The sequence below is a fragment of the Ictidomys tridecemlineatus genome, chromosome 4 (genome assembly GCF_052094955.1).
Source record: "Ictidomys tridecemlineatus isolate mIctTri1 chromosome 4, mIctTri1.hap1, whole genome shotgun sequence".
In the NCBI taxonomy this organism is placed as follows: domain Eukaryota; kingdom Metazoa; phylum Chordata; class Mammalia; order Rodentia; family Sciuridae; genus Ictidomys; species Ictidomys tridecemlineatus.
The window spans coordinates 139,999,940-140,012,106 of record NC_135480.1 but is presented as its reverse complement, the minus strand read 5'-3'; the positions used below and the strand labels follow the sequence as shown (position 1 = coordinate 140,012,106).

General features: G+C 38.3%; 2 protein-coding genes across 6 annotated transcripts in view; one reads left to right on the top strand and one right to left on the bottom strand.

The window, feature by feature from the left end:
* Positions 1-10,123, bottom strand: part of Abhd17b (abhydrolase domain containing 17B, depalmitoylase) — a 40,720-nt gene extending 30,597 nt beyond the window's left edge. Inside the window, exons 1-2 of one of the 3 annotated variants that reach the window (XM_021725626.3) lie at positions 9,990-10,076; positions 881-915 (exon numbers count right to left, since the gene is read on the bottom strand). The gene's annotated coding sequence lies outside the window, so the exon portion shown is untranslated. Of the gene's footprint in view, positions 1-880; positions 916-9,760; positions 9,843-9,989 lie in introns of those variants that run through there. The other 2 variants (XM_005324102.5, XM_040285671.2) reach the window with 2 other exon arrangements.
* A 572-nt stretch (positions 10,124-10,695) lies between these two features.
* C4H9orf85 (chromosome 4 C9orf85 homolog) overlaps positions 10,696-12,167 on the top strand; it is a 62,205-nt gene continuing 60,733 nt past the window's right edge. The window contains exon 1 of one of the 3 annotated variants that reach the window (XR_005733909.2): positions 10,696-11,168. Coding sequence is in view for 1 of the 3 variants with exons in the window: in XM_005324103.5 (XP_005324160.1) it covers positions 11,067-11,168 (102 nt within the window). In the remaining 2 variants the exon portion in view is untranslated. The remainder of the gene's footprint in view (positions 11,169-12,167) is intronic. The other 2 variants (XR_013438072.1, XM_005324103.5) reach the window with 2 other exon arrangements.

The window sequence follows — 12,167 nt, the reverse complement described above, 5'->3', positions numbered from 1 at the left end:
ACATTTCTTTTTCAGATGATGTAATAAGATTCTTGCAATTCTTGTGCTATTGGAAAGGACTTCATTAGTGAAAAATTCATTTTTAAACGATTGTGCATTAAAAAAAATGAATATTTTGTTCCTGTAGTTTCAGATACAGCCTATGTTCTTAAATAATGTGATACTTTTAATCGATGCCCTAAATACCACAAAAGAATAATTCAGGCTGAGAAGTAACTTTCCTTACCATCTATTAGGGCGGTCAACTACAGGTGCTGAAGACCTCAGGCAGTAAAACATTCTTAGGGTCAAGTCTGAGACACTTAAGAGATAGCAAGAACTCTATGTTTTCCCCCTTCTTTTCCACCCTCAGCACAACACAGGAAATACTAGCCTGTGTTCTGCTATTTCCACCTTCTTAGGACTTACAGGAAGCAAATGTTGGTATTTACGGTAGCTAAGTGCTCCTGAACACTGAATGTTAAGGCAAGGGCTCTACTATTGAGCTACTACCCCAGTCTCACTCTCAATTACTTCCAGTGCCATCTTAACTAGCAGAAACAGAATTTAAGACTAATTATATAATATATATATATATATATAATATTTATATATTTTTTATATTCACAGACATACACACATACCACACACTCTGCGAGAGCTCTATTTCTTTGGGAGGTTGAGGCAAGAGGATTCCAAGTTCAAAGCCAGCCTCAGCAACTTAGGGAGACTCTGTTTAAAAATTTTAAAAATTAAAAAACTAAAAGGAGAGGTGGGGGGCAGGTGGCTGGGATGTAGCTGAATGGGTAAGTGCCCTGGGTTCATTCCCAGGCACCAAAAAAACAAAACAAAACACATATTTCTCAGAACTGCTTCAGTTGTCACTTCATTAGTTTCTTACCAGTTTGGCAATGAGTAGAATCCTCAAAAATCAATCTAGAACAAAATGAAATATAAAAAAAATTTACAAAATGAGGGAAATACAATAATTTTTTGAACACAATAAAATGCTCAGCCATAACTATTTTGTTTTAAAAAAGTAATAATATACCATATTTTTGTAGATAAACTTGCCATTTCGTGACTGTTTCTTGGAAACAAAGGTCCAAGATCTGGTGCTAGCTAGTCTATGTTAATGTTTTCATGATTCTTTGGCAAAATGAAAACAATTTTGGACAAATTAAATGTATTAAATTAATTTTAATCTATTTCTACTGAAGGGAATAGAAGGGATGCCTTTTGTTCACATTATATTCTTTCTACTTTGCTAATGCTAAAATGTATTTTTCATGAAAAATGAAACCTTTGTAAAAAATAAAACAACGGTAATAGATGTCAAGTTTCATTTCTTTTAAGTGATTTCTACCAGACAAAACTTAAATTAGCTTTCTCCCACCTTTTTTGAAATCTAACTGGTTCCAAGACATTAGGTTTTAAAACTAACTGGGTTTGGAGCTAGACATAAATTCATTCAAATCACAATTTAGTTATAAGACTTCAGACAAACTCCTCTGGGTCTCAGTTTTCTCAACTGTAAACTCTACAGAGTTGCTGGGAAGATTAAATGAGATAAGCTTTTAAGTTCTGCACAGGCTACATAGAGAAAAAAAAAAGTTCTTTTACTTCGCAGATATATTATTTTATCTTTTTCTGGGCCCTAGAAATCCAAATCCAGATCGTCTTTTCAGTCCTGGGGAAAAGTCTCACATGCTTTTACCAATCCCAATACACATATTCTGGAGAATTCCATTACGGCAAATATCTTCAGAGACCTAATAACTAAACAGTTATTCTATCAACAGACCCATTTCCTGTATCTTCAGTCTCTCCTCCTCTAGTTTCACCACTTCTGTTTATATTGAAGACTTTCCATTTTAAAAAAATACTGTGTGTGTATATATAAGTAGATAAACAGATATATGCCTACATATCTGTATCTAGAGTTTATCTCATATATCTCAAAACATCCTTTAGAATCAAATTACTTTACCTCTCCATTTCACAGTTACTCCATCAGGCTCAAAATGTGTTCTGGTCCAGTGTCTATCCTTACTTGCTCATCATTTAGACTCTCTGACAACCTCTTATAATTTCAAAATACACTGAGTTCTGTGCAACTTTTACTTTATGGCATTTAACACCACTTTCCTTCATTAAGCATTAAAACTACTGTTCAAACTTGGTTTCTTGGTTGCCTCAATCAAAAATTCCATTTTAAACAGATTGGTATTCTTTTGTCTTTTTATGCCAGTCAAACCCAGAGCTTTAAATACCACTTCCACACTACTAACTCCTACATCTAAAGATTGCAATGATGTCCCCGGACATCTCAGTCTGTAACCCACTACCCTCCCCGTCCTTAAACCAAGGCCTGTTTTTTGGGGATGGGGAGTGACTGGGCATTGAACCTAGGGATGCTTAACCACTGAGCCACATCCCTAGCCCTTTTTATTTTGAGACAGGGTCTTACTAAATTGCTCAGGGTCATGCTAATTTGTTTAGGCTGGCTCTGAACTTCCATTAAACCTGCCTCAGCCTCCCCAGTTGCTGGGATTACAGGCATGTGCCACCATGCTTGGCTGAAGGCTCATTTCCTAGGTATTCCTTTCCAATTCTCTCAACCACATTTCTGCTCAACCAGTTTTCATTGAGATCACTCACTGACTAATCACTCACTGACTAATATCTACCTCATACTCTTCTAATCCATACTCTACATTACTGCAATGTGATGTCACTTTTCTGTTTAAACTCTTTGGATGGGCCTTACAAGCCCTGTTGAATAAGCATAAATTCGTTAGCATGCCATATATGATTCCCTCCTACCTCCTGTTCCTGTCTTCTATCTTAGTTTTGAACACTTCTCCATTTATTCTACTGAACATACTGTGTTCTTTTCCACTTCTATACTTTTGCACATACTGCTAATTCACTGTTGGTAAAATCCTCCAACTCATCATTCCCCTTTCAAAAAACAAAACAAAACAAAAATCAAACAATTTTTGAATTTATGTCTAGCTCCAAACCTAATGTCTTAGAACCAGTTAGATTTCAAAAAAGGTGGGAGAAAGCTAATTTAACATTTATTTAACCCTCTGTTAAAGTTTAATTTCTTCCTCTAGGGAAAATAAAAATCTCCTCTGAACCATGCCTATGCTGACTGATTTAGATAATCTCTTCAGAGATTTTTATGTTTGGGATTGTGTATTTATGTTATGTCTTTCTTAGGGATCCTAACATATAAAAAATTGAAAAACATTGCCCTAGGGATTCATATCAGAATGTCCTTTATTAATGCATGCCCTCCACACTGCATTACTTTACCGCCCTAAATCTTTAATTAGTAAAAGTAACATTGAGGTTTGTTAAAAAGCTATGTAAGGTAGCATCAACCCAGCTACCTAGGTGGCTGAAACAAGAAGACTGTTTGAGCACAGGAATTCAAAGTGAGCCTGGGTAACATAGAAAGGACCCATCTCCAAACAAAAAACAAAACCCCAAATGTAACCAGATGTTACATTTGACAACCCAAGTCACTGAATAGTTTTTCCCCCCATAACCAATAAGCAGAGAATAATTTTTTTCTTTGGGGGTTGCAGATGTTAGAGGGTAAAAAATTATCAGCATACTAAGCAGGATACTAATCGAAAACAAAATATCTAGGTCAAAATCTGCAGGTGGTATTTTTTTGAACAGTTTATTATAAGGAGTATGTCAACTAATTTTAATTTTTAAAACACACAAAGAACAATCCAAACTCAGAAGCCAAACAAGTTTGCTGCAATTGATAGCAGTCATAATAAAAAGAATTTCTTTCACTGCATGTAGATTTTTAAGAGAAAAGGCTTTACAATTGACTACTGACAATTCTAATACTACTTCTAAGACACTGGGGGAAAGCTTCATGGGAAAACTGAAAACAAAACCACAACTAGAATATCCATTTCATGTTTCCTAATGATTTTTCCAAAGGTTATGACAAAACAATATAACATAAGCTGTGTTTTTACTTTTATGCCTTAAAGAGTCAATTTTAGCACTACTGTAGAAAGTACAAAAGCAACACAGAGGAAATGTAACCAAATATAATCAGATTCAATCCTAATTTGCTTTGATTTTCAAGTAGCTTCAATTCCTTCATGTACAAGACTATACATACCCACTGCCTTCATTACAAAGATATGTGTAATTAATAAATGTGCTAATACTTACAATACAATCTGAAGCTCTGGTGTAAGGACACTATAAATATAAAACACTTGCTTGACAAATCTGCACAAGATGATTTTTCTAATGAAAAGAGGTTAAAAATGCTTAAAAAGTAAAAAAAATTTTAAAAAGAATAACTATATGCTAATATATTACTGCACAGACTAGTTTGACCCATCAATATTTTAGAATGGGTGAGATAAACTTATCACAAATGATGGCACAGATAATTATGAGCATAATATATACTAAGAAAATAAAAAGTGGTATACGAGAACAAAGTGGCAGGGGTGGAAGGTGGCCCTTTCACTTGTTATCTCTTAATCTTACTAATACTGTTCTCAGGCTATCATCCCTTTGCACATAAGGAAATTAAGCCTTTAGGTTGTTAAGTTATTAACTTGTCTGAGTTAACACAACTTGTAAGTGGGAGAGACATAACACAGGTTTAACTTAAAGACTGTCTTCTGTCCACTGTTCCTGGATTTGGCTAATGTCTGCCCAGCTACGATTTCCCTGACTGCACATCATTGCTCATTTTTTCATTCTCCCCTATTTATTGAGGTCTAACATGATCACCCTATTGAACAAGTCAAATCAAAAGTGACTGGTACATACATCATAGACACCAGCCCATTTTTCCTTTCGCATTTTTAAATGTTAGCTGTATGTAAAAACTAGTTTAGTCATTTTTACTTTTATCTCCTTAGAAAACAAAAAGGTCTTATATCTAAGTCAAATTTACATATAAAATGTATTCTAAAATTTGAAATAAAAATTAAGTTTGAAATTATGATTGTAATTTTAAAAAATTCTAGCCAAAATGAAAAGAAACTGCAAAGTGTAGGTTGCAGTGATTAGTATTTAAAAGAACCTGCCATGTTCCATGACTTTTAGAAGCTGAATGTGAGGTATAGATGAAACCTAAGAATCAAACAGTACAGCTTCATTATCCTTGATCTAAAATGTGTGGGATCAGAAGTCATTCCAATTTGGAATATCTGTGTGGCATTATCAGTTGAGCATCCTTAATCTGAAAAATCAGAAATCCTTAACTGCTCAGATTTTTGTGATACCCATGGTCAGCGTATATTTTGAAGCAATGGTTTGGGGTAGGGAGAGGAGAGAGTTAGAATGACAGAGTTGCAAAGTTTTAACTTTTAAATTAAAGGGATATTAAAAACTAAATACATATTACCACCACAATTTTATCATGGCATATTAACAAAAAAAAAAGACAATTTCAGAGAAAAAAGAGTTAATTTTAATTAGCAAACTGAATTCACAAGCACATCAGTATATAAATAGCTCCATGTAAATTTAAGTTCTAAATGTGAATAAATAAAATTGTTAAAGTTTTATTTAGAAAAAGGACAAATCATAAAATGATAAATGTGGCATTAAAAATCTTTTAGTCACTAGAAGATACCATATTTAAAGTAAAAAAGACAATCCCCAAACTGGAAGAACAGATCTTTAGAGCCTGTCAAGTACTGTTATATAGAAAATAGAAAAATTTTTACAATTTAATAAGAAAAGGTAACCCTGAGCAGGCAATTTATAGAAAAAGAAAATGAATGGCCAACAAATAAGTGAAAGTTTTAGCAACTACACAAGTTATTGGGTGATGCAAATAAAAACTGCCATGATGGGCTGGGGATGTGGCTCAAGCGGTAGCACACACTCGCCTGGCATGCATGCCGCCCAGGTTCGATCCTCAGCACCACATACCAACAAAGATGTTGTGTCCGCCAAAAACTAAATATTTTTTTTGAAAAATTAAAAAAAATAAATAAATAAAAACTGCCACCATGTGCCATTTCATACTCCTTAAAATGGCAAAAGTTAGGCCTGAAGTATTTGTAAGGCAGAGAACACATCTCTTGTCCACAATCACTTTGGAGAGAAAACTGGCAGTTATCTTAAAAAGTGGAATTAGCTCATACCTGGTGTTTAACAGACGACTACCAGATTTATATTCCAGAGTCATCTTTCTCAATTACAGCTTTCTGGTTGTTTTAATGAATAGGGGTACTACAAAATTAGAAGTCAAAGAGCCAGGCACTCTTCTTGCATAAAGATGTTACTCTGTGTCCCATGACTTTTAACTGTTCTACAGACTTTCAGAGAGGGGTTGAGGGAGAGGAAAAACAACAAGAACCCTAAAGTCAGATATTTCTCAACAGGACTTGCAATCAACATTGCTTTAATACAGGTGATGATTTTAAAGAATTCAATTACTGTGTTAAAAAGATTCACTTTCTTTGATTCAACTTTACTGAAAATAGTTTTAGAAAATCATTTTTCACCAACAGTGCTGCTTTTGGTATCTGAATGTCCAATTCAATATAACAACTAAAATATGCACTGGTAGCTGCTGTATTGACAGTGTTACTATCCATTGATGCAAAGTACCCAAAACTTCTTCTAGTAGTGCTTCTAATTTAATGCATACACAAATGACCTGAGAATCTTATTAACCTACAGCACCTGAATCAGCAGCATAGGATCTGAGATTCTACTTTTCTAACAGGTTGTCAGGTCTTAGCATCACACAGCTAAAACTTGAGTATAGTTGAACTGAACGAAGCATTTGCACAGTGAAATACATACTAATGTATTGTAATTAACTGCTAATATGTTAGAGAGGACATTGTTGGTATAACACTTGAGAGACTGGGTTTGATACCCAGCACCACATAAAAAAATAAACAAAAGGTATTGTGTCCATCTATAACTAAAAATACTTGATAAAATTAGATGTAGGGTCAAAAATATAAAGAGATAGTTTGGGAAAAGTATTATTAGGTAATTTCATTGTTGTGAGAATGTCAGCATATACTTAAAACATCGCTAAGATGTCACTAGGTGATTCAATTTTATGAGATCACTATTGAGTTTGCTGTCCATTATTGACCAAAATATTATGTGGTACATGACTGTATACAAGAATATTCCTTAATTCTTGAATAGCAAACAATTGAGAAGCAACTAAAATGATCAACTACAGAAAGCTGGTATAGTCACATAATGGAGTACATACCATATTAGCAATAAAAATATACTAGAGCTATCTGAATAAAAAAATAAATCCTGGCCTAATGACAAAAAAGCAAACTACATAAAGATATAAACATTATATTTAAATAGTTTTTTTGTTGTTGTTGTTTTGAGATTGGATCTATGTTATCCAGGCTGGTCAAAATCCTTAACTGATTTTCTGCCTTAGCCTCCTGAATGCTGAAGCTATAGGCGTATACCACCACACTCAGCCTAAATCATTTTAAAACAATCAAAAACAAAGTAGTGTTCTGGAATATAAAAGTAGATAGTTAAGTATAAACAAGTAGATAGAAAGGATGGATGTTAATTAAGTTAGTGGCTGAGGTGAAGAGAATAGAATTTAAGAGGATTTACAAGGTAAATTGTCTCATTTTGATTTGTAGCTTTATTTCTTCAATTGAGTGATAGGTAAATGGAGAATCACTATATTGTGGGTCATCAATAGTTATATTGCTATATTATTTCTCAGTTCACCTGGATTGAAAATGTTGGGCCTATATGTGTTGCGAAAACACTGCTCTAACGCTAGCATTCAGGACTAAAGGTCAGAAGACACACATTCAAGTCTCAATTCTGCATCTCATTAATTGTTTAGCTTTAGGAAATTCAAGTAATTCTTTTCTTTAGTTTTTACTCGTTTCACCTCTAAAAAATAAAATTTAAAAAAGCCATAAAACCACTTTTCCACTCCACCTCAGAAGATTGGGTTTCAGAGACAAACAGTGCAATGTATGTGAGAGTAGGAAAAGTGGGAGTAATTCTGAGAATTAAAAGAAAAACCTTGGTTAGACAAGAAATAAAATCTATCAGCAAATAAACCAATCAAGTCAATGAACTATTTTTTTGTTATCACTGATTCTAAGGATATGACACCAATACTAACATGGAAGAAATTTTGAGTTCATCAGATGGTAATTTTAAACAGAATATAATGTCGTACACTTAGAGTAACTGTTGCTTATAAAGTTCTCATTGCCTTTTCTATAAAGTGAGCAGGTGGCACATTTTATTAGCTCTATATTACAGATGGAGAAACTGACTCAGATGTGAGATAGCACTGCCTGGAGTTGTATACCAATTCAGTAACAGAACTTGGAACAGATACCACTTGCCTAGTTCTGTGTTCACAAAGCTAACTAAAAAAAAAAAAAAAAAAAAAAAATTGTTAGGATGCTGTATAGTTATTGTCCCAAGAAATAAAACATTCTTTGTCAACTATCATTTCATACACATTTCAAAATGGGCAAAGATACTCAAGGAAACAAAACACATATCAACTAGAGGACTGAACAACAAGAGACAAAATTAAAACCACCTAGACTGCTGAAAATCTAATCCTATCCTTGCCAATTAACCTTATTAATGCTAGAGTAGGAGAAAAGAGAAGACAAAATGTGGGTGAGAGAGCTTTTCACTTCCTCCTGGATCTCAAATAATTTATCAATTATGACACAGAAAAGAATTTGTATCTTTAGAAGTTTAACACGCTTAACTTCGCTGAAGTAAGGCCACTACCACTTCTTCCAAAAAAATTTCTCCAACAAGCATGAAATTAGGCAGTCTTAGATTACTGAGTACTAGCAATCCTGGTAATTATCAAAATAATGTCTTGATTGTGACTATTACCCAAGTTCCTAAGATAAACATACGAAGAGACTAATTCTTAATGGAGAAAAGTCCATTATTGAAAACCTTCCTGTCAATGTAAACATATTAATTTTATTACATGTTCTAACTTTAGAGTCCAAACGTAGTAGTTTCAAATGCTGACACAAGACATCCAAAATCCTATTTACCGAATACTTAAAAAAGCCAATGAATCATCTTATGGATCAAGCATTATACGTTACAGAAAGTGTTAGAGGAATACCTTTCAGAAACTAAATAGCTAAAATTTAAAGGTCACCCTCTCTATATTCCGTTATTCACCTTTTGATTACCACACTGATTTAAAGCATCAGGTTCAAAGAATTTGGTTCTGCCAAAGGCAGAAATCTCACACTGGATCAACATTTTTTTTTAAAAAAAAACAAGAAGCCGAGTTCTATTAGAGCCTCTCTACGAACATCCTCCACACAATACAACCCACAACTTTCTTGTTTCAGGGGTAAAATAAAATTTCAAACACAAACTCTTAATTTTCCAATTCAAAGTTGATCCCTGATGAGCATATTCTAGAGCAGATGAAAGTTCAACTATCTAAAGAAGAACCCTGCGACGGCCCGGCCAGAATACACAAATCACCAAGCTCGGCGCAGATTCAATCTAAAATCGAGGCTGGCACGATGAGGACCTTGAGTAGAAAGCTGCTAAGCACCGGCAAATCTCAGAGAGCGAAGGAGAGGAATGTAAACCTGACCCCATCTTTCGGTCCACTGGGAGAAAAGCAAAGGAAGTGAAACAGGACCCTTCCCCGCTGAGGAGGACCCAAGACCTTCCCAGGGCGTCCGTCTCTCCCTCACCCCTAGACTCCAGCAGCTCCGCGGAACGCAAGGACCCTCCCACCTACCCCTTCACCAATACACCAGAGTCCTCTTCAATACACCGACCCGACCCGGAGTAGCTCTTCGGCCTTTGCCGGCGCGGAGAGGCATCTCGGTCGCCAACAACAAAGACGCCTCCCGCTCCCCTCCCCCGCCGGCCCCGGCCCGTCCCTCCCGCGCTGCGGCTCCCGGCCTAGCGCCCCCTCCCCGAGCCCGGCCGCAGCCGCAGCGCGTCCCATCCGCGGCCCCACGCACCTGCACAGAGGCGGCCACGGCCGAGATGCCGAGCAGAGGGGGTCGGGAGAGAACGTCTGCGACGCGTTGTCCTCCACGAGGCGCGACCCGCGCTCCGGCCACCGGACTCTCCCAGTCCGCGGACGGGCCCAGGCGAGGAGGGGGCACGAGGGCTGCAGTCCCCGGAGCCGGGACGAAGGACCGCGGGGTCTGAGGGAGCCCCGAGTCTCTCCTCGCGCCGGCTCTTCTCCACACAAGCTCGCGTTCTGCTGACTAACGGCCCCGGCTCGAAGAGCTGGAGCGGCGGCCGCCGGCGCCGGCTGCTCTCGGGCCTCACGTCCCGAGCGGCCGTGGTCGCAAACGCTGCCACCGCCTCCTTTTCTGGCACTGTAGACAACACCCAGTCCCAGCCAGGTCTTTCTTCTCTTCAATTCTCCTTTCTTTCTCCTCCTCAGCCCGCCAGGCGCTGGGCTTGCTCTAGTAGCGGGAAAGACACTGGATAGGAACGGAGGGGGGTAGCCGAGCCCTTTCCACACCAAGAGTTGGTCACTGACTGGAGGAAGGTGCCAAGCTGACCCGGGCTCCAGGCTGCGATCGGGTGTGGGGCGGGACGAAGCCCTTCCTCGCCCAATTTGCACCAATCACAAGCCGCTCAGTAGAGTCGGTAGCGCAGCCGACTTCCGGAGAGGCTGAACGGATTCGGCAGGAGGCGGGGATTGCGGAAAGGAAGAGCCAATAGGAGTAGAGGAAATCCTCCCCTCCGCCGTGATGGACTGCCGCATTCGGGTCACTGGGAGAATGCTCATTTCGAAGAAAGTGGGACTTGTTCACCGGGTTAGAGGCAAGGGTTGCGCGAGCGGAGGGGTCGGGGGCGCTGGTAGAGGCTGAGCCTTGTGGAGTTTCCTGCGCCAAGTGCTGGGAGGGCAAGAGGATGTCCTTTCACCACGACGGGGAGTCACGTGTGCCGACTGGGGGCGGAAAGGCTGGATAAGTTCCTTCCGGGTCACGAGAGAAGCGTCAACACCTGGGGAGGAAGCTCTCTGGTCTTCCCTGCAACTTTTTAGGTACACTATACTTGAGGTGGTTGTGGTTTCGGGGATGAGTTCCCAGAAGGGCAACGTGGCTCGTTCCAGGCCCCAGAAGCATCAGAATACATTTAGCTTCAAAAATGACAAGTTCGATAAGAGTGCTCAGACCAAGGTAGGAACCTGCCTGTTGTACTAACTCTGACTCCAGGAAGAAGTGATTTATTGGAGGGGAAGTGAGGAAATCAGTGCAGTGGGCGAGAACGAGTGTGGACCGCAGCCCAGGGTTAGTCTTGGCTGCAGTGCAGCCCTTTCTAAAATGTTATTCCCACGCCCTTTGTTTGACCTGGATATGTTGTCTCCTCGTAAATACATGTCACGATCGACACACTTAACTAATTGCACAGAGTGAACCGGGACCCTCGTTAAACCTAAGGTGCCAATGAGAAAACTGAGTCGTTGAACGCTCCCAACTGGATCCTTTCTCGTTTGGGGTAGGAAAACAAGGATTATGGCACGAGTGTCTCTTTCAAAATTTGCACCAAGTTTATGCAAGCAATAGCCTCAATGTCCTCACCAACGTGATGGAAATTTCTCTTTTTCTTAAGATTGTTTTGAAGAGCAAATTATTTCATTTGTGTAAAACTGGTACCTTTGGTCTTTATGAAGTCTTTTACTTCTTTAGCAGAACTTCTGTAAACTGGTAGAAAATTCAGACTGTTTCGATAAGCCAGAGAAATTGGGTTGTATGTAACTACTAATTTACTGTGGTTCTCTCTTCCTGCACCTTTAGCCCTATGGAGAGCAAGGGTATATTAGAGACCAACATTACATCAGATAAACTTTGATATTTAAACTGGAATTCAAATGTATTAGGTTTGAGACTTGAGTTATTTAATGTTTATCTGAGCTTTAATGTTGTCTCAAGTGAGAAATCTGGAAGGATTGTTGTAATGCTAAACTAAATGATCATAATAGGTGTTCAGTAAGTAATTAGTTGAGTGAGAAAACAAAGTCATCTGTTTATAGTAACCTATAGTCTTATTTTGTTTCCTCTGCCTCTTCATTTACTGTACAAATATTTAATGAGCACCTTCCATGTGCAAGGCCCTATGCTCTTGGTTGTGCAGTATTCACAAGTGTTGACTCTTTATAGAACTTAAGAGTTTTCTGC